We start from the raw sequence: 25,450 nt of genomic DNA on the forward strand, positions 1-25,450 counted from the left end.
AGTTGAAGAAAGTTGCACATGAAGTCATAAGAATACATGAATATAATCTCAGCTAGAGTTGGAGTGGATAGTTCTCATGTATGTGACTAGCAAGTTAGTTAGTTCTTCCATTAAAAGCTTGGAAGAAGAGCCAAGCTATGTTATGCCTGTTCTATAAAGGAAAGTAAATGCCTAATTTCCTTTATGAATGCTAACATTACAGGTGAAATGTGTAGCTGTAATTTAGGCACATGTGTAATTGCTAGTGTCTAAATGTTAGTGATAGAAAATAACACAAGGACATATTTTTCCACATCCCCGCAGGAACTCTTTTTCCCGTCCCTGCCCCATTCCTGCAAGCTCTGTTCTCATCTGCACAAGCCTCAAACACTTTAAAATCACGTGTGCAAGGCTTGTGCGGTTAAGGTGGTTCTATCTCTTGAGTGGGCAGACTTGTTGAGGGAGGTCAGACTTGACGAGGGAGGGTTCTTGAGTGGGCAGACTTGTTGGGCCGCCGGCCCTTTTCTGCCGTCATACTCTATGTTTCGATGTTTAAGGCAGAGCTTACGGGAATGGGGCAGGGGCAGGGACAACGACAAAACTAATCGGGACAGGGAAATTGAGTTCCTGCGGGAATGAGGACAAATTTGTCCCCGTGTCATTCTACATTTCACCATTCTAGAAATCAAAATATAATAAATGTGAGCCAAGTAAAGCCATTTTGACATCACTGATGAGGTTGGCTCTTATTGGTGGAATGAGCCATTATGATGTCACAATACCAGCTCTGGTCTGGCTATCAGAGGCTGAGGCTTTTCACACTATTTATTTATTCAGTTTTCGATACTGTTCTCTCAGGTAGAGAATGACATGGGGACAAATTTTTCCCACAACTTGAAATAGTGAAGATGACCCAACATGGGCCGTGTTTCTACCTGATAGGCTTCCTCAGGGGCCTCAGTGTGGTCTCCTCCACTGCCAAGTCCAGACTTCTTTCCTTTCATCTAGCTGCCCCCTATGCCTGGAATAAATTACCCAAGTATGTCTGTCAAGCCCCTTCCCTTATTTAAAAGCAGACTGAAAACCCACCTTTTTGATATAGCTTTAAATACTTAATCCTCCACCCCAGCCCGCTAATTAACTGTTCCCCTTAACTGTATCCATGACATCCTGTTTGTCTGTTTAGATTGTAAGCTCTGTCGAGCAGGGAATGCTTTCTTTTTCTTTGTGACTGGTAGCGCTATAGAAATAATTAAGAGTAGTACCGTAGTATATCAAGGGGGTCCCAATCTATGCTCAGCAGTGTCTGCTTGACTGCTGAGAAGGCCAAATAAATGTTTTAAAATATTACACTCTTGCTTGATTTCAGTAGGTGCTTATAGCGTAGTTGGTTTTAAGAAAGGTTTGGACAAGTTCATAAGAACATAAGAAGCGCCATCTCCGAAGCAGACCTTCGGTCCATCAAGTCCGGCGATCCACACACGCGGAGGACCTGCCAGGTGTAGACCTGACGTATTTTTAGTCACCCATATCTCTCTATGCCTCTCGTAAGGAGATGTGCATCTAGTTTGCTTTTAAATCCTAGGACGGTCGATTCCGCAATAACCTCCTCTGGGAGAGCATTCCAAGTGGAAAAGTCCATTGTCTGTTATTGAGAAAGACATGGGGGAAGCCACTGCTTGCCCTGTATTGGTAGCATGGAATATTGCTACACCTTGGGTTTTGGCCAGGTTCTAGGGACCTGGATTGGCCACCGTGAGAACGGGCTACTGGGCTTGATGGACCATTGGTCTGACACAGTAAGGCTATTCTTATGTTCTTATGTTCATAGGCCTTGCTATATGTTTATGTTTACTGAAAGCTTCTATACCGCTACTAATGACTGGGGAGTCAATTCAGAGCACTTTACATGAGCTTCTGTAAAGGTGTTACAATACAGTGTCAGCGTTTTCTGAGATGGTTTTCGATACAGACACATTTAAACCATAATCAACCATCCTACATATATACACATGTAATACTAGTATCATGTGTAGGGTTACCAGATTTTACGTTAGTAAAATCCAAACCTCTAGACCTGCCCTCAGGCCTGCCCAGTTCCACCCATCCCCGCCCCATTATGCCCCAGTCCCGCCCCCAATCCTGCCCTAGCCCCGCCCCAGCCCCCCCTCCCCTGCTCTCGTCGGGCAGGAGGGGATCTGCGCATGTGCGGATGCCCTCCTGTCTGATGCGATTTCGAGGAACCTTTTCAAAACCCGGGCAAAGTATCGGGTTTTGAAAAGCCCTCCAGAACCCCAGACATGTCCTTGACATGTCCGTGGAAATCCGGATGTCTGATAACCCTAATCATATACTATGTTCATACTAAAACCTACTTATTTGCATACATAACACCTGTATCATGCTCTATGTTGGGTTCCTAATGGGAACTTGCCAGCTATCTCCTCGATTTTGCTTTATTAGTTAAAATAGTCTGTGAAGAATTACACAATGAAGGTGAGAGCAGTCAGTTTCTTTACACCAGTGGCAGAAGCCACAGAATATAGAGTTATAGAAAAGCACAGACAGAGCTTCTAATTACATATATACCATCCAATGAAAAATTCCATTCATATGTTTTTGGTGGCTTCTATTTGCAGTCCTGAAGGCGGAGAATGAAAGCGCCAATGCGATCGCAGGGTCATTGGGGGTATCATTGCTCTCTATGTTGTTCACCTTCAGAGAGAGAGAGAGAAAGAGAGAGTTTGTGTCATTTGGAGCTGATCTCAAGGCCTCTGTGTAACTCTTCCTGAAGCCTGAGCTTCTGGGTCTGCTGCGATTCCTAGAAATGAAACTCTCGCTGCTGCTCAGTCTTGTCGCTTTCTGTGTCTTGATGGTGGTGGTGGTCACCGCGGCGTTCCCCAGCGCGAGAGACCCCAGAGAGGCTTCAGCAGACAAACAGGTTTGTGTTTCTGGGAATTGGGAAAGCAGATGGAACAAGGAGATTGCGGCACGAAAACATGCGACTGATAAGCTACGTAAACACTGACTTTTACCTCTGGGCCTCCTCGACGTTTGTTATCTAAAATTTGAATTTGAGTATTTTATAAAACTGATAGGCAGAGTGCAGAAGATGTCAAGACTTTGATTATAATCTAGAAAAAGAAAAAAAAAACCTTCAGAGCGGTGTGTCTTTCCTTTCCCTAAAAAGTACTAATGGATATAGGAGCAGAGAGGCTACAGAGCCTGTATTATATTTGTGAATATTCTCTAGAGCAGGGCCTGTTCAAACTATCTCATGCAAGTTTGTTGTGAACAGGGTTACCATATGGCTCCAGAAAAAAGGGCTTAGCCATAAAATAGGCTAAATAAAGAATCGGACTTGAAAGCCATAAAGAAAAAAGAAAAATTGCTTGAGATAAGTAATTTAGCTGCCTACTAAATAAGAATACACTGTGTATATGCTTCAACCCTAAACCGTATATGATTGAATCTTAGCATTTAAGTTTCACCTTTAAAAGTTTTGGGATTTTTAGTCACTATATTTAAGCTCTATTTAAGAAAAGTTTCAAAAAAAATTAAATTTAGGTTATGGGCCTATTACTGGAGCATGGAGCTATAAGGATATGCTGATAGTCGAGTCCATGATAGGACTACGCGTATGCTCCGAATCTGAGGCCCTGTTTCCTGAATAAGATTAAGATACTTACGCAGTGTATGTGTTACATTAAGTGGTAACTATTTTCTACATGAGTAAGTGATATTTCGACCACTTGGGCTGATTATATTTAGTCCAGAAAAAAGGGGACAGTTTAAGGCATCTGGGTTTTACTTCCTTTGAAGGCAGTAGTCAGACCGCCGAACTTTGGTGGGCTGCCTCCCACAGTACATGCTGATCCCAGATATTCAATGCCAGGCTGTTTCTGGCGACCGGCATTGAATAACTGGTCTCATTTTGGCCATGGCAACTTAACTGGTTAAGCCGATTTTCATCTCCAACCGGCAACGTGCTTAGCGGTCAAAGATAGGCCTGTTATTTCGCAGCCTAGTTTGACTTCAAAACATAGATGGTTTGGTGGTAAATATTTGCGCCTAGCTGGCTATGTTGCCCTAGGGTTACCAGATTCTGGGAAAACACAGACATGTCCTCTTTTTAAGGATCTTACTCTATTAAATCAATGAGGAGTTTGATGTTGGCGGCTCTGGGCGACCCTTGACACAACGAAAGGCGAAACATTTCGGGTTGGACAACTCCCGGGCTGAGCTTTACAGAACAATAAGATAAGTGTCATTATAATCACTTGAAAAATTAGATTTCCACTAGTGAAAATTAAAAAAACTAGATGAGATTTAAATATTTAAAAGTGAACCGATGAGGAGTAGCTCCATAAAGCTTGCCGCAAGGAAAGTTTATTGAGCAGTGGCTCTGAAGAAGGTTGTTTAAGAATTGATCTTGAAGGACACTATGCGCTGATAATTATGTGAAAATTTTGGAGAATTTACGATTATCAATAAGTAATATTTTCTCTGAAACACGAATCTTATTAAAAGCCATCCTGTGTTCAACATATGTTGAAGTAGTTTTGACATAGCTAACAAGCCTGCATGGGTGGGTCTGTGTGGAGATGAACATTAATCTTCTGCTGTCTTCCAGCAGCCTATGCAAGACAAGCCCACCCTAAGGAGAAGGGACCCAAAAAGGAAAGGCAAGCTGAGCCAGATATCCCGACATGGGAAGCATTATTTTGGTCAGCAGTACAGCCTTGGCCATGGAGGTGTAGCATTTCTGGTAAGAAAAGGGATAAGATGGGGAACGAGGGAAGGTATGGAGAGCAATGAGAAAGATAAGATCACAGAGGGAAGTTGATGCAGAACACTTTCCATGGGTTTAGCTCAGTTTTACCGTGGATAGTAGCACAGAAAAGGTTTCAGCACAAGTGCTAACTCACATGGAAACCCTTAACGCAATTGCAGTTAAATGTATTGAAGTAAAGGCTGCTTTGTTTACCTCATTGGAATAACTACAAGACGACATTGTATCTTCCAAAACAGACAATATTCGTTTATTGTTAGTATAAAAACTATAAGTATTACAGCAGCAAACGCATATTAGAAAAATGTATTGTCAGTTCAGAATATGCAATGGAGAGAAGAATTTGCACCCATATGCTTATCAGGTGGCTAGCAGTTCCCCGTAGCATAAGTAAGTGAATCTCTCTGGCTCTACCTAAAATACACGTGATTTTTATACAGAGAAATTCTTCCTTTGTTCCAAAAAAGTCCATCCCCAAATTCTGGTTATGTAATTCCCTATTGGTACATAAAATAATGTATATCTAACTCCTCCTCTCAGTCCACGCCTCTCTCTCACCTCCACCCCCCTCCCTCCCCAGTAGGGGGGGGGCTTGCAGAAACAGAGAACTCTTGGTGAACTTTCTTTCTCCCAGCGCTAAGATCTTTATCACTTTGTAGATGCTAATTAGTCTGTGCATTTTCGGGATGGTGTTCTTGTATGCTGAAAGTTGGCAAAGGTGACCTTTCAACAATCCAGCTGCTTGGTTCCCATAACTTGGTTCAGAGACAGGGAGCAAATGTTTTGGTACTAAGTTCTTTCATCTCGCTACACCCACATGAGCAGGGATCCTTGCTCATTATAAAGGTTTTATGGCTTTCCAGGGTGCCTGGCATATGAAGTCATACAGCACTGATAACAGTTCAGCAGAACCTTGGATAGATATCCTCCCAGCAGGGAATGGAAACAAAAACATTGTTAGCATTGCGAAGGCTGCAGATGTTTACAGACAGCAAGGTACAGGCTGGGCCTGGCTATGGGAAAATATAGGTCTGTAGTGTCCAGCATACACAAGTGAGAATATAGGTCTGTAGTGTCCAGTTGAATCATCTGTATGTCCAGGTTATACATGTCAGTATGCAAATGCAATGAATCTGCTATCCCATGGCATGTTAAAAAAAAAACCCTTCGGCCAGCCGATTACACTGTGTACACTTCTCCCTCCGTATTCGCGGGGGTTAGGTGCAGAACCGGACCGCGAATTGTGAAAAATCGCAAATAAGTTTTTCGGCTGGCTCTGACCCACCCCCACCTCGCTCCTGCGTCCCCAGACCTTACTTGGTGGTCTAGCGGGGACACTGGGCAGGAGAGATCTTCCTACGCCCCTGCCCCCTGCACAGCCATCATAAAAATGGCTGTCTCGAGACTACAACGGGAACTCACGGCAGCCATTTCGATGACGGCTCTGCATGGGGCAGGGGTGTAGGAAGATCGCTCCTGCCCCGTGTCCCCGCTAGACTACCAGGTAAGGGCTGGGGAGACTCGGACAGCCTAAAAATAGAAGAAAAATAGAAAGAAAACTTAGATTAAAAAATTGCGAATAACCGAATCCGCGGATACAGAGGGAGAAGTGTAATATGATTTTTGTTTTGGGGCAGTAAGTGTAATTTCCTAATTGCTCATGCCTAAAAAGTGTAGAAAATGTCTGTTATTTCCATAAAACTTTGCTTTTGCAACCAGGATAGTCAATTTTTTTTTTTTTGCAATTTACCTATTCAAAACAAGAAAAACGCCAAATTTTCGTTCTTATAAAGTCATAAAAAGCAACATATGAATCACAATTAACATGCATTTATGTTGAAGTTATACTAAGACGACCACAAAAGATTTAGAAGTGAGTAGTTTTTCAAGATCTACAATTTTATTGTAATCCGCTTTCATGAATCACTTCCCAGATGTAGCCTCCCATCATGTTCTCATTATGTTGTGCTTGGTAGCAGAGCAGCGTTCAAAGTCCAGTATATCCTGGTGGAAGCGCTTATCATGCTTCTCTGAGCATGCTTTCATGTTCTCCTTGAAGTCTCAAGATGAGCATCAAGGATGTGGACTTTGAGAGACATCCTACAGCCCATTTTACTGTAATTCTTCGCCAGATTCTCAACCAGCTCCACATAGTTTTTGGCCTTGTGATTACCCAGGATGCCTCAAACCACTGCGACAAAGCTGTTCCAAGCTGCTTTCTCCTTCCTAGTTAGCTTCTTGCACTAAAGGATCTTCTTTATCTTTGGTCCTACGAAGACAGCATCTTTGTCCTTTGCCTCAGGCAGACTAATCTAATCTAATCTTTGGTTTATATACCGGGTCATCTCCCAGTGGAGCTCGACTCAGTTCACATATAATTAAGACTAGAGTACATAGGAGATTCCAAGATGGCTGCGGTACAGAAGCGCTGAGAGGATTGCCTCCGAACCGCGACATTCAAAATTTCTCCTTTACATTACTTCGGCTTTGGTAGCCTACCTTTAACATGCTGAAGAGACGAGGAAGGAGTGCCGCTAGCTCCTCGCGGCATCCCGGTTTCCCGACCTTCGGCAACATTGAAGATGTCTGCAGAGGATGCAGGGAGCAGTTGGTTTGATGCCGGAAGCTAGCCCGCTGAAGGTGCCTGGTTTAGACAAACCAGAGTCACCTCTCCTGGGCAAGACACCATGCTTAGCCCCGACGTGAGAGCCCCACCCCCGCAACCCCGGAGTTACCAGCTCACCAGGGGTAGAGGGAACACCAGAGATAGGGGGAGAACTCTCCCCAGAGGCAAAAGTCTACCATTGGAGAGCTTGGGAACAGAACTCATAGTTCAGGGAGTTTCTGTAGGAGAAACCGGGGGAGAGTCAGCTACCAGAGGTGAAGAAAATCAACTGGAACAAAGTCAAGTATCAGCTTCTACAGACGGTGAGCATTTCTGTACTCAGCAAACATTTTTAATTTTGGAAAAACCAGCGCAAGTTACTCTTGAGTCCTTATGGGATCTAATTATTAACTTTACAAAGACTATTAGCCCTAATTTCCAGTATGTTGAAGCAAAATTGATTCAATATACTAAAGAGCTCAAGGTGTTAAAAGAGGATCTGACAGTTTCAAAATCTTCTGTCCAGAAGCTTGACCAGGACTTATCATTAACTAAACAGATACAACAGACCCTTGTTAAAGATCAAGTGAATCTTAGGAAGAAGTTAGAAATATTAGAGAATAGTGCAAGGAGTAATAATTTCAGATTAATTAACTTTCCAAGATTAACTATGGTAACTCCTAGGGAGATTCTTAGGAGATACTTGGTGGAAATTCTACAAATTCCAGAGGAAACATTGCCACCTTTTTCCCCAAGTTTACTATTTACCTCATAAAGGAGGGAATAAATTACAGATTAAAGTAACCGATCAAGCACCATTAAATGTATCGGAAATCTTGGAAACATCAGACAGTGATATTGCTACACCATCCACAATGATATTGACATTATCTCTTTCGATTGATAAAATGTGGTCACTGAGGTTTTTCTCAAAAATAAACAGAAAGAATTCCTTGGGTGTAAAATTTAAATGTTTCCTGATCTGTCAAGGGAAACTCAAAGGCGTCGTAGAGAATTTCTTCTCCTGAGACCAGGAGTCACTTCACTGGGGGCAACAGTTTACTTGAGACACCCTTGCAAGTGTATTATTTGTCACCGTTCAGTTAAATATGTTTTCTTTGAACCTCAACAATTTCTTGCCAATGTCTCGGCTGGATGAATGAAAATCAAGTGCTCAATAGTTATAGAGATGCTCCTACCTCAGCACTATCTATAGTTATCTTGCTAATTATAATATATATTTTCCTTTATTTTTCGTCTATGTGTAATCTTGGAATCCTAGGTGGAGGACTTGAGTGACTTAGTTAATCTTTCTTTTTCTTTTTCTTAATTTTAAACTTTATTTGTAAATGGTATTAAGGTATGATTTACAATGTATGTAGTATTATTTTCACTAATTCACTTTCTGTACAAGTGCTTATTTATTTGGTTTGTAAATTATGAAACTTATAAATTAAAATATTAAAAAAAAGACTAGAGTACATAGCAAAAAACATAAGAGAAGGAAGAACTAATTAAAAACTAAAGTACATAAGAAAAATAACTATAATATTATAATTTCGTTGAGGCTGTAGTTAAACCATTTAAAAATTGCGAGAACAAAGTTTTCAGGAATTTACAAAATAATTGCAGCTGGCCTAAAAGCTTAATGGAGTCAGGATCTCTACAAACTTAAAAACAAAAAGATCGACTGAGCTTCCAGCAGATTTATCAAATGGCAAAGTCTAACGGTATTCCAACTTAAGGGGACAAAAGAATCAAATATTCCACAGAGAAGCTTGAAGTTTATGCATGCGCATCTAAACTGGATCCTAAAGTGAACTGGGAGCCAGTGAAATTTTATCAACAAAGGGGAAACATGATCATACTTTCGTTTCCCAAAGATTAAGGAAGATGTCTTGAAGGTACTTGAAGGCTACCGACTCCATATCTAGAGCTTTGACAAATTGTTTCATTAGGCCCAATTTGATGTGCCTCCTCTCTCCCCCTTCACATCCAGTGGACTACCAGAGATGGGGGGTTTTTTTGGGAGAGGGGGCAGGAGGGGACCATTTGACAATTTTTTTTTATGTCACCTTTCTGTCAGGGAAAAATTACACCCACCCCGAACGGCAGCGCAAACACTTCAAAGTAAAGTGTGTGTGTGTGTGGGGGGGGGGGGGGAAATCTTGGCAAGAGAGTTAAGAGGAAAACAAGGAAAGCAAAAAACAGAGACTGGGACCACTTGTAGTTACAAAAAGTAAATGACCAGAAAACATAGGTAGAAAAAAATGACTTTGATTTTTAGTTTAGGATAAAGTAGTGTGGTAGCTGTGTTAATAAAGGTTAATAAATAATGAAAATGGAAATAAGGTGACATCTTTTTATTGGACTAATTATAATACATTTTTGATTAATGTTTGGAGATCAAACCCTCCTTCCTCATGTCAGTACAGGGGACCATAACTGCTGTATACTGTCCTGATCTGAGGAAAGAGGTTTTGGCCTCTAAAAGCTAATTGAAAAATGTATTTAGTCCAATAAAATGGTATTATCATATTATCCAAAATATTGTTTTATTTGTATTAACCTATGGTATAATGATTGTAGTATGTCAGTTTTTGAAATTGACTTCTGTGATCTGTATATTTTGTACAGTACAGGGGATCATGCATTACTTTTTCTGTGGCTTTTTGGGAGAGCCATTGGGGAGGGGGCTGGAGAGGATAGGGAACTGTAGAGGAAAGTATCAGGGAGGGGGTTATAGAGCTTGAGGGGGGGGGCTGTCCCAAATGTTGCTTCTAGCCCATTATCAGTAGTAAAAGGAATATTTGAGTAGCATGACAATTTTCATTTTTCAGGTGCCACGTGTACCTTTTTGAGTTAATTAGATATGGAATGGTACAGCTGAATGAAATACTGTTAAACTAGTAGTCAAAAATTACAAAGTCTAGGGGGGACACTCGATGAAGTTACAGGGAAATACTTTTAAAACCAATTGGAGGAAATATTTTTTCACTCAGAAAATAGGCAAGCTCTGGAACGCGTTGCCAGAGGATGTGGTAAGAGCGGATAGCGTAGCTGGTTTTAAGAAAGGTTTGGACAAGTTCCTGGAGGAAAAGTGCACAGTCTGTTATTGAGAAAGACACGGGGGAAGCCAGTGCTTGCTCTGGATCGGTAGCATGGAATGTTACTACTTGGGATTCTAGAATCTTGCTACTATTTGGGGATTCTGCATGGAATGTTGCTACTATTTGGGATTCCGGAATCTTGCTTACTCTGACATAATGGAATGCTGCTACTCTTTGGGTTTTGGCCAGGTACTAGGGATTGGCCACTGTGAGAATGGGCTACTGGGCTCGACGAATCATTGGTCTGACCCAGTAAGGCTTTTCTTATGTTCTTATGGAACTGGAACTGAGAAAGGAGAGGCTTTTTATGTGTTTGATTTTTATTCTATTTTAAATAGAGGTAGTATGAGGTTGATGAACCTTGTTGTATTAGCTGCTTTGCGAGAGAGAGAGAGGAAAAACTTCTTTCAGAACATAAGAACTGCCGCTGCTGGGTCAGACCAGCGGTCCATCGTGCCCAGCAGTCCGCTCACGCGGCGGCCTTTAGGTCAAAGGCCAGTGCCCTAACTGAGTCTAGCCTTGCCTGCGTACGTTCTGGTTCAGCAGGAACTTGTCTAACTTTGTCTTGAATCCCTGGAGGGTGTTTTCCCCTATAACAGCCTCCGGAATAGCGTTCCAGCTGTCTACCACTCTCTGGGTGAAGAAGAACTTCCTTACGTTTGTACGGAATCTATCCCCTTTCAACTTTAGAGAGTGCCCTCTCGTTCTCCCTACCTTGGAGAGGGTGAACAACCTGTCCTTATCTACTAAATCTATCCCCTTCAGTACCTTGAATGTTTCAATCATGTCCCCTCTCAATCTCCTCTGTTCGAGAGAGAAGAGGCCCAGTTTCTCTAATCTTTCGCTGTACGGCAGCTCCTCCTCCTGTATCTGTCTTCCATAGTGCATATTCAACAGGTGGCTGGGCACATGGGCGGAGTCTGGGTAGAATGTGAGTGGGATTCACACTTACATGCGTAACTAATAGTATACTGTAATTTAAGTTTGCATAGCCAGCAACTAGACAGCAGATCCATGTCCAATGTAAGTGATCAGACCTAAGTGGATATGCATGCCTACCGGGGTTGTAATAAGGGGGGACGTGGCGGACCACCCTGGGTAATACAGTCTATAGTTGGCTAACTGTTTTAATCCTCGGGGAGAGTGTTTGGCCTTGAGGGAATGAGAACCTATTCCAGATAACTGTAAATAAACGGACATAAGTATGAGCTCTCGAAATGTAAACGAGGGATTTTGAGCTCAGGCAGCAGCTCGTAGATGACCAACACCAGACAGAAGTCTAAATGAACACTGCCTCACTCATCATTTAGTCCTGAATGTACAAACCGTGCAAATCAAGTGCTAAATAAATCAAGGTCAAACAGTCACACCGGGGAGAAAAATTATAAACTAAACTATATAGACTCCCAATAATCTGCCCCATCTATTCTCAATAGCAATCCTATATAATAAAACCCTAACCACGCATGCGCACTCAACTGCGTGCTTCCATGATCTCTGATCTGTGAGATGCAGGTCCGTGGCCGCAGGAGCGCGCATGTGCGAGTCCCCAGCCTTACTGCTTCCCAGCCGCCAGCGTTGGACTCCCTCCTCTCCAGATCGTGGTGTCGGCTCCTCTCATGAGCCGCAGCAGCGTCGGAGAAGGCTTCCGACGCTGGCGGGGATCGAGAGGAGCCACTGCGACACTCGCCCAGAGCAGGCGAGACCGCGGGCCGGGCAGGGAAGGGAAGCGCCAAAAGAGACTCCAGCTGTGAGCCGCTCAGTGGGACCAGGCAGGCAGCCACGCGAGGGAGGGAAACAGAAACAAAAAAGGGTACGTGCAGGGACAAGCTGGGCCTGCCAGCGGGAAACACGATAAGGGAAGGGGGGGGGCCCTTGGAGCAGGCTACACCGTGGGAGGAAAGGGGGAGGGGCCAAAAGGAGCAGGCCACATCGTGCTAAGAATAGGGAAGGGGGTGGGGTAAAATGCTGATACTGCTGCACAGGGACTTGGAGGGGAAGGGAAATGCTGTTGCAGCTGCACAGGGAAATGCAGGGAATGAATGACACACAGACAGCAGGAGGGAGGGAGACAGAAAGAAAGGAGGAAAGACACAGGGGCAGGGAGAGGGTCAGAAAGACAGAGAAAGGGGGCCAGGGAGAGAGAGAGAGACAGTGGGAGGGAGAGAAACAGAAAGACAGACATATATATATTCTAGCACCCGTTTATGTAATGGGCTTAATGACTAGTTACAATATAAAGTGCAAGGTGCTACAAGTATTTGAAACTAATAAAATTGATCAGAATTACACACTAATATAAAGAAACCCCTCAAAGTGCCCTAAAGATGATATAATATCACATAAGTTAGCTATAAAGTGCATGAGGATATTTCAAAAAAATTCATGAGGACCATAGAATAATAAATATGAACATAAAATAATGCATAAGAAAAACCCCCAAATACTCAAGTCATCTTGGCTGTGTTGCCGGCATCTCTCCTCTTCTCATCTCCCCTCCCTACTCCCGGCAATGGTGGGTCTCTTAAATGTATTCTTCCCCAGCACTGTTGTCTCTAAGCTAAGTGGGAGTCCTCCACTTACAGCCCTGCCAGTGGGTGGTGCTGTTTTCACATTTTCAATAGTGAGGGACTGGCAAGCTCTTCAGCACTCCAGGGTAGCATTACCAGATGTCCTGGAAAACCCAGTCATGTCCTCTTTTTAGAGGATTGTCCAGGGTTCCAGATAGACTTTCCAAAACCCGCCTCCCACTGCTTACACTGGTCCCTGAACCCTCCTTTTGACATAACTTCCTGGTCCTGCAAACAAGAAGTTTTGTCAGAGGGCAGACTCAATCTCGTGCGAGCAGTAGGGAGATCTGCTTGTTGTTGATAAGGAAAAGAAGAATATAAAAGGTACTGAGGTGTCTACATTGTTTTAAAGTATAGGCAGCACCTGATGCCCGCTAAGGATGGAAGTGAGGGTCTGGGAAACATTCTGTGTCATCTGGGGAGCTAGAAAGATTCAAGGAGCTTTTCCAGAGCTAGCATAGATAAGAGGTAAGATTAGCAAGAAGCAGTTTATATAACATGCATTTGTTGTCCTGTACTCTCTTTTACATCTGAACAAGAACGCAGGAGAAATTGAGGTTATGCGACCGTCCGAAGCGGACTTGACACCCACTGCACCCACGGATGAGAGAGATCGCTGCCTTGGCTGCTGTAATGTTAACGCAACTGACATCCCAGAATTGCAGGGAACAGAGCGAGGAGATGGAAACTGGATCATCACCCAGACCGTAAGGAAAAATCATGCTTTACATGGGGATAACATCAGTTTTTCAGTGAAGTGGTACACAGCAATCAAGGTTGCTTGGCCAAAACAAATTGCAGACAGGTAAAATTAAGGCTCCATTATTGATATTAAGGTTACCAGATGTCCAGGAAAACCCGGACTTGTCCTCTTTATAGAGGACTGTATGGGTGCCCAGACGTATTTCCAAAATCCAGAAGTATGTCCAGGTTTTGGAAAGCCTTGAGCTCGGGGCCGCGTCTGGAAAACCTCCAAGCATGCACGGATGTGACGTGATGACATCACACGCATGCTTGCGTGCTCGCTTGCGACATCATCGCGTCACAGCCGTGCATGCTCGGAGGCCCTCTAGACACAGCCCCGAGCTCGGGGAAGAAGAGATGAGGTTCGTCTGGGGGGGCGGGGCTGGAGGGAACAGCGTGCGACAAGAGACCGAATGGGGCGGGGACACGTGTACTCTTTTTCAATGAGGAAATCTGGTAACCCTAATTGATATTATTTAAATGCGGCAGTTGTTGAGATAAGGTCACCGGATGTACAATGAGGTAAGGCATACCAGAGATCAAACTACAGTAGACAGACATATTGGGATTCCTTAGCTGCAGTAGGCAGGCACTGTGGATATCAAAGTAAAGTGGGCAGGTCCACTGAGTTTCATGGCTGCAGTAGGAATAGCATGAAAGGTACAATCTAGCTAAAGTACCTGATAAAATAAAAATGTCACTCTATGGAAGTTTGTTAGCTAATAATGTGGAGGGGGTGGTTTGAGCTTGAGCTCTGCCAATAAAATCTGAGGCTTTTTCTTCCATTTGAGCAGACTCTCAGCTACCGTTAAGTGGAGTTTATTTTTTTTCACTACTTTATAGCAACATATAATACATTTCCAAGATCAAAAATCAAAGAAATAGAAATAATGAAAGAAGATTTTTAAAAATGTAAAATCAAATAAAACAAATTTAAGAGATGGAAAACTCTCTGAAGCGGCCTGATAGCAAACAGTCAGTTTTTAATACAACTCCCGGCACAGCCCACTTCACAGATCCGTCACTGGCAGAGCTTGAGAGCATCCAAGAAATTAACCCCTTCTTCTACAAAACTGTGCTACCAGTTTCTAGCGCAGAGAGCCGCGCTGCTCCCGACGCTCATAGGAACTCTATGAGCAATCGGGAGCCGCGCGGGCCATCCAGCGCGGCTCCCCGCGCTAGAAACTGCTAGCGCAGTTTCGTAGAAGAGGGGGTTAATTTCTAAAACATACCCACTCAAACTGTTATATGAAATAAATCAATCCAAATCAACACGAATCAGTACAAATTAAGGCAGATTGCAGTCCCCATTCCATTATTCAATTCGGGAGAGCCATTTGAAAAAAAAAAAAAAAATGCGCTTTTAGATGTCTCATGAAATTTTGAAATGATTCTTCCTTCCTGAACTCTCCTGTTAAATTGTTCCACAGTGATAGTGAAATATCTGCTGCCAATTCCACAGCACAAGGACGGACCACGACAAGCACATCTGGAGTCCATTCGTCGCCAAGCATTCTTTTTACAGGTCCGTCGACTTGGAATACTCTTTCCCCCCCCCTCTCATCCGTAAAATCCCTTCCCTCGAGGAATTTAAAGTAGCCCCCCAAGATATGGCTATTGATACGAGCCTTTTCACCAACTTAGAATAGGGATATGGATTCCCACTGGTCACCAGACCTCCCACGCAGAATCATTGTCCACAATCTCACGTCTCTTATCCCACGTTGTACACTGAATCGATTGATATTCTGCCCTACTCCGCATATGTACTGAACAACTGTAATCTTTACTTTCCTATCTAAACAGTGGCATTCTTTTTTTTCTTCACTGTACTCTTTTTTTTTTTAATTGCAAACCATTTAGATCTGCCTAGTGCAGTAATAGTGGTGTAGCAAATTTGAATACTAATAATAAGGACACAAAAATGACACTAGACCAGATATGGGCAACTCTGGTCCTCGAGGGCCGTAATCCAATCGGGTTTTTCAGGATTTTCCCCAATGAATATGCATGGGATCTATTTGTATGCACTGCTTTCAATGCATATTCATTGGGAAAATCCTAAAAACCCGACTGGATTCCGGCCCTTGAGGACCGGAGTTGCCCATGTCTGTACTAGACTAATTCTCAAGGATTTACACACTTTCCTAAAGCCAAAGTACATTAGCATGGCCTTTGACGAGGAATAGGTCAATCAAGGATGGTATAAGGGCTTCCTTATTTCATATTCTGTATGCAGGGCTAGATAATCTGCCTACTCTCCAAACCTGCATTCTTGCCCATTTGCATGCAGTGACGTAGTAAGGGGGGGCAGTCCACCCTGGACGCGTCTTGGCGAGGGTGTAGGCACCTGTTCTCCTCTCCGCCCTCCCCTGCCCCCCCACTGCTGCGCATGTGTGCCGCTTCCCTTCCCCCATACCTCTGTAACTTTCCTGGCAGGAGCAGCAACCCCCAACCTGCTGTCACACCAGCATCAGTTTTTCCTCTGATGTCACTTCCTGGACCCGAGGAAGTGACATCAGAGGAAGAGCTGATGCTGGTGCGACAGCAGGTTGGGGGTTGCTGCTCCCACCAGGAACATTATGGGAGGTATGGGGGAAGGGAAATAACGTATGCGTGGCAAGAGGGAACAGGGAAGGAGCGCCATGCTTTTAAAACACAGAATGGTCAAGTTTTGGAATCCTGTGGATTACAGGACTGGAGGCAACATGGATTCACTAGAGGTAGGTCTTGTCAGACAAATCTGATCAATTTCTTTGACTAGGTGACCAGAGAATTGGATAGAGGATGTGATGTATTTAGATTTTAACAAAGCCTTTGACAGTGTTCCACACAGATGTCTAATAAATAAACTGAGTGCCCTTGGGATGGGTCCCAAAATGACAGGCTGGGACAGGAACTGGTTGAGTGGAAGGCGACAGAGGGTAGTGATCAATGGAGATTGCTCTGAGGAAAGGTTGGTGTGCTTCAAGGTTCTGTTCTTGGGCCTGTTCTTTTTAACATTTTTATAAATGATATTGCAGAAGGGTTGTTGGGTAAGATTTGCCTCTTTGCGGATGATACCAAAATCTGCAATAGAGTAGACACCCCTGCCACTAGTTTAAAGAACCATGTTGGTTTCCTTTTTCTCTTGTTTTTATTTATTTTTTTCACATAAAGTTACGTAGCCATTTTTATAGCTCCTTTCAGCTTTGCCACTGTTTTCCACTTCTCTTATGCCCATCCTAACAGTTCATTCTTCAGGTACTCTCCCATTTTATTAAAGTCCGTACGTTTGAAATCTAGGACTTTTAGTATCGTGCGGCCGCCCTCCACTTTAGTCATTATATCAAACCAAACTGTTTGATGATCGCTACTTCCCAGGTGAGCACCCATTCATACATTAGATATACTCTGTCCATTTGTGAGGACCATGGGTTCTGACACCATTTGTCTGAGCAGAGCCTCATGAAAGGCATCCACAATCTCCCTACTTCTTTCCGATTCCGCAGACGGAACTTTCCAGTCCGCATCCGGCAGGTTGGAATCTCCCAACAGCAGCATCTCCTTTTTCTTTCTAAACTTGAGTCGGAGGTCTGTAGAGTACACCCACATAGATAGAAGTTTCATCTTCTCTTTTCAGAACAATCCATATCGCTTCTTTCTCTCCCAAGGTCCTTTGCATTTCAGTTACTTGGATATCAATCCTTACATAGAGAACTACTCCTCTACCTTTTTGACCATCTCTGTCCTTTCTAAAAAAATTATATCCTGGTATGTTTGCATCCCATCCATGTGATTCACTGAACCACGTCTCTGTGATAGCAACAATATCCAGGTCTCTCTCTAATATCAGGGCTTGCAGATCATGCCCTTTATTGCTTAGACCAGTGGTTCCCAACCCTGTCCTGGAGGACCACCAGGCCAGTCGGGTTTTTGGGATAGCCCTAATGAATATGCATGGGGCAGATTTGCATGCCTGTCACCTCAATTATATGCAAATCTCTCTCATGCATATTCATTAGAGCTATCCCAAAAACCCGACTGGCCTGGTGGTCCTCCAGGATAGGGTTGGGAACCACTGGCTTAGACTGTGAGCATTTGTGGTCATCGCTTTCCAGCTATTTTTCAGCAGTGATCTTTTTTGATCAAAGAATTCTAACACAAAAGTGTGGTTAATAGTCAAGGCCTTGAGGAGCGTTTTGACCGCTTACTGAAATTGGTAAGCTGATAGCCAAAAGGATTCTCAAATTACCAGTGACTGGCCATTTTATTGGGATAATGACATCATCAATTAATTCATTATTAAACATATGTAGTTGGTATATCTTCCAATTACAATCCATTTACAAATTGCATTCTTCAACAATATTCTATTGGTTCTATTCAAGTAACATGGTTTCTGGTTAATTATACTTCATTAGTACTTTTTCTGTCAGCGAAAGAAGGAAGTGAATAACATGCTCACTGAGGACATGCTGACCTTGCAGACATGTTCTATTCTATTGCAAATACAGAAACTTTCTCATTTGCTAGACAATACACTTCCGTAGGCTACAATCACATGGTTACAGTCATATGGTTTCCCCTAACTCTACAAGTGACAAATATGTTGGTGTGACTTTTAGCTTATTTTCAGGGAACAGTTAAGTTATGACTTTAGCATCTTGTTCCAGACATTAAACCAAAATATTGTTCTATTAAGAAAAATATGTACTCTGCGTGCTGTGCTGTCTATACTATGCTGTGTCACAAGTTTCTGAAGCATTTCTATTATTCAGCTACATCTTTTTATATAATATTAATGACTTTTAAAGTCTTAGCTAAAATTGTATCTAATACATATTGGTTATGGGGCCCCCTTATATTCTGTTTAATATACTTAACACCATCAATTTCACAACATGGCTATATTTAGCTACTTTTCAAGTAAGCATTTGAAGAGCATGTTTGGGATGGGAGAAAATAATTTTTAAGTTAAACAATGCAAATTGTCCCATTGAGCATGGGCTCTTTTGGGAGGATGGGCTAAAAAATCAAATAAATAAATAAATAAATAAATAAAAACACAGTACTATTACAAAGAGAAACTTATTGGGGGGTTCAAGTACCCATATTTCCTAGGCATGGAAGATGATGGTTATCAACTCAGGCTCTCACTCTTTCTCTGATAGAACAAAAAAGTAACATTTATGACAGGAATGGATGTTCCTGAGCTTGTGGGAGAAGATCCCTTCTACACTGATGATCCATGCTTGGACTGTTGTGTCATCAACACTGTGACTCCCAGCCCAGAACCTGAGAAAGGTGGAGGGACTCCAGGACTGTCTACCACGAATGTAAGTGAATTGTGAAAATAAATGTGACTCTGTACACTTCCCAGGAGATTCTCTAAACTCAGCTCTTGTACATTATACACAAGTGATTACGGTATGTGGAGCTTCTTTAAAGAGTTGACACTAGATTCAGCTGTCACATTAAAAAAAAACCAGGTTCAGTGAGACTTAAAAAAAAAAAAACCCAAAAAACTAGCAACAGATTTTGGGGATTCTGCCTTGGGTGCATGTTGATATTATAGAACTTGCCCTGTTTCCTTCTCAGGATCCAATGGAATTAAAAAAAAACACCAAACATGATAGTTTCTCCTAGCCAGTCCTAAAATAATCTGTGCTTTCTTTTAAACATGAATTGGGCAGATAGCTCCCTTAGCAAGTAGAGAGGAACAGGGTTTGAGCTGATCTTCCAACATATGATTCTCGTAGTGAGGAAGGGAAGAGAAGTCCTGTGTAGGAAAAGCCCAGGTGAAGACCCCTGAGAATTCCCCAATGTAGCAGAAACAGGCCAATACAGCTAAAACCTAAAATGGTTGCTAAAATAGCAAAATGGACACTGACTAAAAACTGTCAGCTCTGAAAGACACCTCTACTTTCTTGAGAGCAAGGTCAAACAGAAGGCACAGCTGGAAAGAAAATTAATTCTAGTAAAAAGGGATCTTGGCCCTATATTAGCAGGTCCAGCTGTCAGAAGTTTCCCAAGAAAAAGGATGATGATGGGAAAGACTCACCACGATACTGACGGATGCTGCGCAAGAAATAAGAGATGTGAGAATGTAAGAAAGCTAACCAGACAGCTGGAAAGCTGTTAGGCCCAGGTGCTTGAAAGAGGATCTTGATATATTAACGGGACATTTACTAGGAAATAGGATAGAATTAGACAAGAAAGGGCGTGGCACACAGTATCACTCATTATGCTAACCAATCAATAGATTAATAAATGAGATAATAAATGTGATTAACTAATGAAAATATGAAAAGTAACCTCCACCAAGGTGGGCCAGAGCTGTCCAGAATCATATAAAAGAAAGCTTCTTGAACCATAGTTTCAGAACTCTTCAGAAGTTCTCCATCAGTCTGGCCAACCTGATGTATGCTCTATCACTCTATATGCTGTGTGATTTATTCTTGTAAGCTATTGCTGTTTGATTATTAAATTAATATTATTTGAACCAGCATAAAGAGAGTTGAGTGGTCTAACAGTGGAGGCCATAATAGCCGGCTCTTCAGTAGCCACAAGGTCATCAAAACAGATGCTTATTGAGTACCGTATTTTCTCGCATATAACGTGAGCGCGTTGTACAAAATTTTTTTTACATAGTTTCCCCCCCCCAACGCTCGATTCATCACCCGGAAGGACCGCTCGCACCCCCACCCCGAAGGACCGCTCGCACCCCCACCCCGAAGGACCGCTCGCACTCCCACCCCGAAGGACCGCTCGCACCCCCACCCGAAGGACCGCTCGCACCCCCACAGCCTCCCCCCCTCCCCCATGGAGAAGCTGTCTACCTTGTTTCCGGATGCCAGCCCAGCTGCTTCCTCTGCCAGCGGTCCTGCCCCTTCTCAGAGCCCTGTGCTGCGCTGCTTCCTCTTCAGGCGGTCCCGCCCTGGCGGGACTGCCTGAAGAGGAAGCAGCGCAGCACAGGGCTCTGAGAAAGGGCGGGACCGCCTGAAGAGGAAGCAGCTGGGCTGGCATCCGGAAACAAGGTAGACAGCTTCTCCATGGGGGAGGGGGGGAGGCTGTGGGGGTGGGAGCGGTCCTTCGGGGTGGGGGTGCGAGCGGTCCTGCGGGGGGGGGTGAATCGGATGTCGGGGGGGCATCAGGCTTTCAGGGTAGGGACAGGACTTCAAGGGGGAAAGGAGAGTCGGGGCGGACGAAAAGAGAGTTGGGGTCTCCAGAGGAGAGTCGGGGTGGGCGAAAGGAGAGTCGGGCAGCATGCGCGGTATACGGGTGTGCGCAGTATATAAAAATTTCTGTACATAAATTTGTGTTTTTCGCGCGCTATACCCGTGTGCGCGTTTTACACAGGTGCGCGTTATCTATGTGAAAATACGGTAACACAACAGTGAAGACCTACATGATGCCATGTTTTCGTTATAACCACCAGCCTCAGGGGTCTGAAAAATAACAAATGATTAATTTCCGAAATAATACATCTCAAAAGTAAAATCAATCAAAGTAACAAAATAGATATACATAAAATAATGCAGAGAAGGGCTCAAACAGATAAAATCCTTAAACAGTAAATACATAGTAACATAGGCTCCATTTCTATAAAGTCCACCTAAAATTAGGTGCCAATATCATCACCAATTCTATAAAACTTAGGTGCCCATGATATAATCACGCTCAGCGTCACCAAAGTATAATTAGGTGGTCCCCAACATCCCAACATTTAGGCGTCTCCAATTTATACCAGGGTTTTCTTTGCCCCAAATTAGGCGCTGATCACGGCTCCTAATTCACAAAGAGATGCCTAACTCCAAAACACGCCCATGATCTGCCCCCCTAATCACGCCCATGACCAACAGATTGCAAAGAAATGTATATTGATACAAGATCCTCGGTATGCGTCGTGTTAGGATAAAAACTTGTACCAGAAAAAAAAAACCTTGTTCTCTAACTATGGCAAATTGTAACCAGTTAACTGTACTCGTAGATTATGTATGTTAACCTGTAACCCGTCCTGAGCTCTTTGGGGGAGGACGGGATAGAAAACAAAATTAATTAATATAATAAATAGTGTAGGCGTTTTGGCTAAGCGCCTATACAGAATCGAGTCTTTTGAGTTAGGCGCCTAATTTTTAATTAAGTCCAATTCAAGTCGATTGTGGAGTGTTGAGTGCCAATATCAGCATTGATTAAGTAGCTCAATTAAAGTAGCGCCGATATCGGTGCCTAACTTTAAGTGGACTTTATAGAATCGGGGCCATAATGAATGACAACAGATTAAGTCATGACTAGTTCATCCATTCTGCCTGATAGTCATGCTCTGCCCAATAGTCAAATTCATGATTAAATTGTCTTTTTTTTCTTTGATATTTCTGGGACATAGGCTATAGAAGTCCACCCGGTACTGTCCTCAGGTTCCAAATACTGGAGTTCCAGATGAAGCTCACTCTAGCCCAGGGGTAGGGAACTCCGGTCCTCGAGAACCGTATTCCAGTCAAGTTTTCAGGATTTCCCCAATGAATATGCATTGAAAGCAGTGCATGCACATAGATCTCATGCATATTTATTGGGGAAATCCTGAAAACCTGACTGGAATACGGCTCTCGAGGACCGGAGTTCCCTACCCCTGCTCTAGCCTATCTTGTCATATGCCCAGCACTGTCCTCATGATTTAAATTACTGGAGTTTCCATCGAAGCCCTCCTCAGCCCAGAAAACCCTACATTTCAGCTGCCTATCTTTGCCCCAGGATCCTGAAACTAGACTGTAGTTGCCATCAGCTGATCATGGCAGGGGAATTTATCCACGATCAGCTGAGATGGCAGGACTCCCTGAAGCCATGACTTTGGGGAGTCTTGACGGTTCAGCTGAAAAGGGGAAAATTCCACTGCTATGATCAGCTAAGACAGCTGCGGTGGACAGGACATCCCCCCCCCCCCCAATTGACCACAAGTTTAGGATGAGATGGTCCCTGCTCAGAAGAGCTTACAATCTATTTATGGCAGACACATAGGACAAAAGAGGAGTCAGAACAGGTGCTCATGTAGGAAATTAGAGGTGAGGGGGTGATGAGGTGGTGTCTGAACTTAGTGCGGCTGCTTGAAGTTCACCATGGCTCACACGAGATTTCTCTCTCTCACTCCAAAGGATTCACCTTGCAGCTCTCCTTCTCTCTCCCTTCAGGGCTTGCTTGAACAGGGTTACTATACATCCAGGAAAACCCAGATATGTCCTCTTTTTAGAGAAATGTCCAGGTGCCCGGATGCTTTTTTTAAAACAGGAGGTTGGATAGGCTGGAATGAGCTCAGATGGCTACTTGAGCAATTGGAACCTAGGACAATACCAGGTGGACTTTAGTCTTTGGCCCAGAAATATCAAAGAAGAGACGAGTTAATTTAATCATGTATTCTTAATGAGAATAACTAATGGGCAGACTGAATGGACCGTTCAGGTCTTTATCTGCCGTCATTTACTATGTTACATGTGTAGGCCTTCAGAAGGTCTTTTGTCCATATGCAAGAACATAAGAACTAAGAGTTGCACTTCTGGATCAGACCAAAGGTCCATCTAGCCCAGGGGTAGGCAATTTCGGTCCTCAAGAGCCGGAGCCAGGTCAGGTTTTCAGGATATCCACAATAAATATGCACGAGATAGATTTGCATCTCAAGTAGGCAGTGCATGCAAATCCATCTCATACATATTCATTGTGGATATCATGAAAACTTGACCTGGCTCTGGCTCTCGAGGACCGGAATTGCCTACTCCTGATCTAGCCCAATATCCTGTTTCTAGCAGTGGTCAGTTCAGGTTACAAGTATGTTTATGTTTTTTAAAATTTCATATACCGCCATCAATTGTTCATGGTGGTTTCCAATAATAAAAATACATCAAATAAATGAAAAGGAACTCTACTGAATGAGAAACAGACCTATCTAAAGAAAAAAAATATAATTTTTATCGTGCAGTTTTATGCAGGCTAATTCCCAAGTCTCACCCATTATAGATCAGTACAAATTATCATTCTGAGGAATACACAGATGAACACCTCACCTTCGAGCAAAGACAGTCAAACAGAAAAGGCAAGGGAGGTGTCTTTTCAACCAATGATAAAGTCTTTATTGAAAAGGTAATGGTCCCAACAAGGATCCCTGTTTTGGCATATAAGAACGCCTTCCTCATGGGACACTTCAACTGTGAAACACTGAAGGCTAGAACCGCGTGAACAGTCAGGCAGCAGCGTTCAAAACACAATAAAAATGGAATAGCCTGTCCAAATGCTAAACTGAACAAATACGTTTTCAGAAGGGTTTAAAAAGCCTTAAAATTCATTTCTAACCGAATCTGACTTGGAAGCTGGTTCCATAAACCTGGGGCCAAATGAAAGAAAGCCTGAAACGAATTGCCAGAGGTTGTGGTAAGAGCGGATAGCATAGCTGGTTTTAAGAAAGGTTTGGTCAAGTTCCTGGAGGAAAAGTCCATAGTTATTGAGAAAGACATGGGGGAAGCCACTGCTTGCCCTTGATTCGGTAGCATGGAATATTGCTACACCTTGGGTTTTGGCCAGGTACTAGGGACCTGGATTGGCCACTGTAAGAATGGGCTACTGTGCTTCATGGACCCATTGGTCTGACCCAGGAAGGCTATTCTTATGTTCTTATGTTCTACTTAATCCCAAGGATAAGCCACTATGAAAAGGCATCATCATCAGAGTGGGCAGACTTGTTGGGCCGTGGCCATCTTCTATGTTTCTATTCTCTGCCTTTGGAAAGAATAATATTGCAAAATGAGTCTAGATAAGCGCATCTAAAATCTAAATATACCACTATGGCAACAATTGCATTAGAAAACTGCTTCAGCTCCAAAGAATGGACCATGAAAGACTTTCCCTTTAGGCTTCCTTCCAAAGGATAACCATCATGGCAGTCAAAAAGTGCCTATGTCTGTAACACTGACTCCATCAACAGCAGCAAATTAAATTACGTCATTGCTAGATGGTGGTAGAATATAGGTACAAGAGTTGTGAGGAAAAGATGGCAACCGTACAGCTGTGGATAATCCAAAGCAAACTTTATTTTGTCAGCAGTTGACATCTTTTCCTCACAACTCTTGTATCTGGCTTTTCTCTCCGGTAGAATATAGGTGCCTGATGCTCCTGGTAGCATGATGCTAAAAAGAATGGCACTGAGATCATTGTCAAATGTCTTAGTACGTAGCTGAACCATAGATTGTTGTTGAACCATAGAGTAGAACCATAGTACATAGTTGAACCATAGAGAAGGACACTGTGGAGCCTCCGTAAAAAGCAACACTGACCTTCTGCTGTCTTCCCACACAGGCTCAGCTCCCATCTGAGACGAACGAGGGCACCATAAACCGGCCGACCCAACAGAAAAGAGGGCAAAAGCCTTCCCATTTCCATCTTGACTACAAATATTTTGGGGGGACCTCTTCTTCGCAGAGCTCAAGCGAAGAGGTCAGAGCTGCAGCACTGAATCATGAAAGGGTAATGCAAGACTTATTTCATTTTCATCGGCAAGATACAGCTAAAAAAAAAAATAAAAATGGCTGCTAATATGATCTTCCTGTCTGTTAGAGGCAGTATAACCTAATCCTTCCAGTGAAATGTGGCTTATAACAGCACTTGTTCTGCCTGAATGTGACTTGCC

At 43.2% G+C, this 25,450-nt stretch overlaps 1 protein-coding gene across 1 annotated transcript in view; it reads left to right on the top strand.

Moving 5' to 3' along the window:
• LOC117354447 overlaps positions 1-25,450 on the top strand; it is a 50,817-nt gene that overhangs the window by 13,415 nt on the left and 11,952 nt on the right. The window contains exons 2-6 of the mRNA XM_033932017.1: positions 2,619-2,920; positions 4,613-4,747; positions 13,596-13,763; positions 18,954-19,118; positions 25,120-25,287. Coding sequence (XP_033787908.1) covers positions 2,807-2,920; positions 4,613-4,747; positions 13,596-13,763; positions 18,954-19,118; positions 25,120-25,287 — 750 coding nt within the window. The 5' untranslated portion in view covers positions 2,619-2,806. The remainder of the gene's footprint in view (positions 1-2,618; positions 2,921-4,612; positions 4,748-13,595; positions 13,764-18,953; positions 19,119-25,119; positions 25,288-25,450) is intronic.

The sequence above is a fragment of the Geotrypetes seraphini genome, chromosome 2, assembly GCF_902459505.1.
Source record: "Geotrypetes seraphini chromosome 2, aGeoSer1.1, whole genome shotgun sequence".
NCBI classification, from domain to species: Eukaryota; Metazoa; Chordata; class Amphibia; order Gymnophiona; family Dermophiidae; genus Geotrypetes; species Geotrypetes seraphini.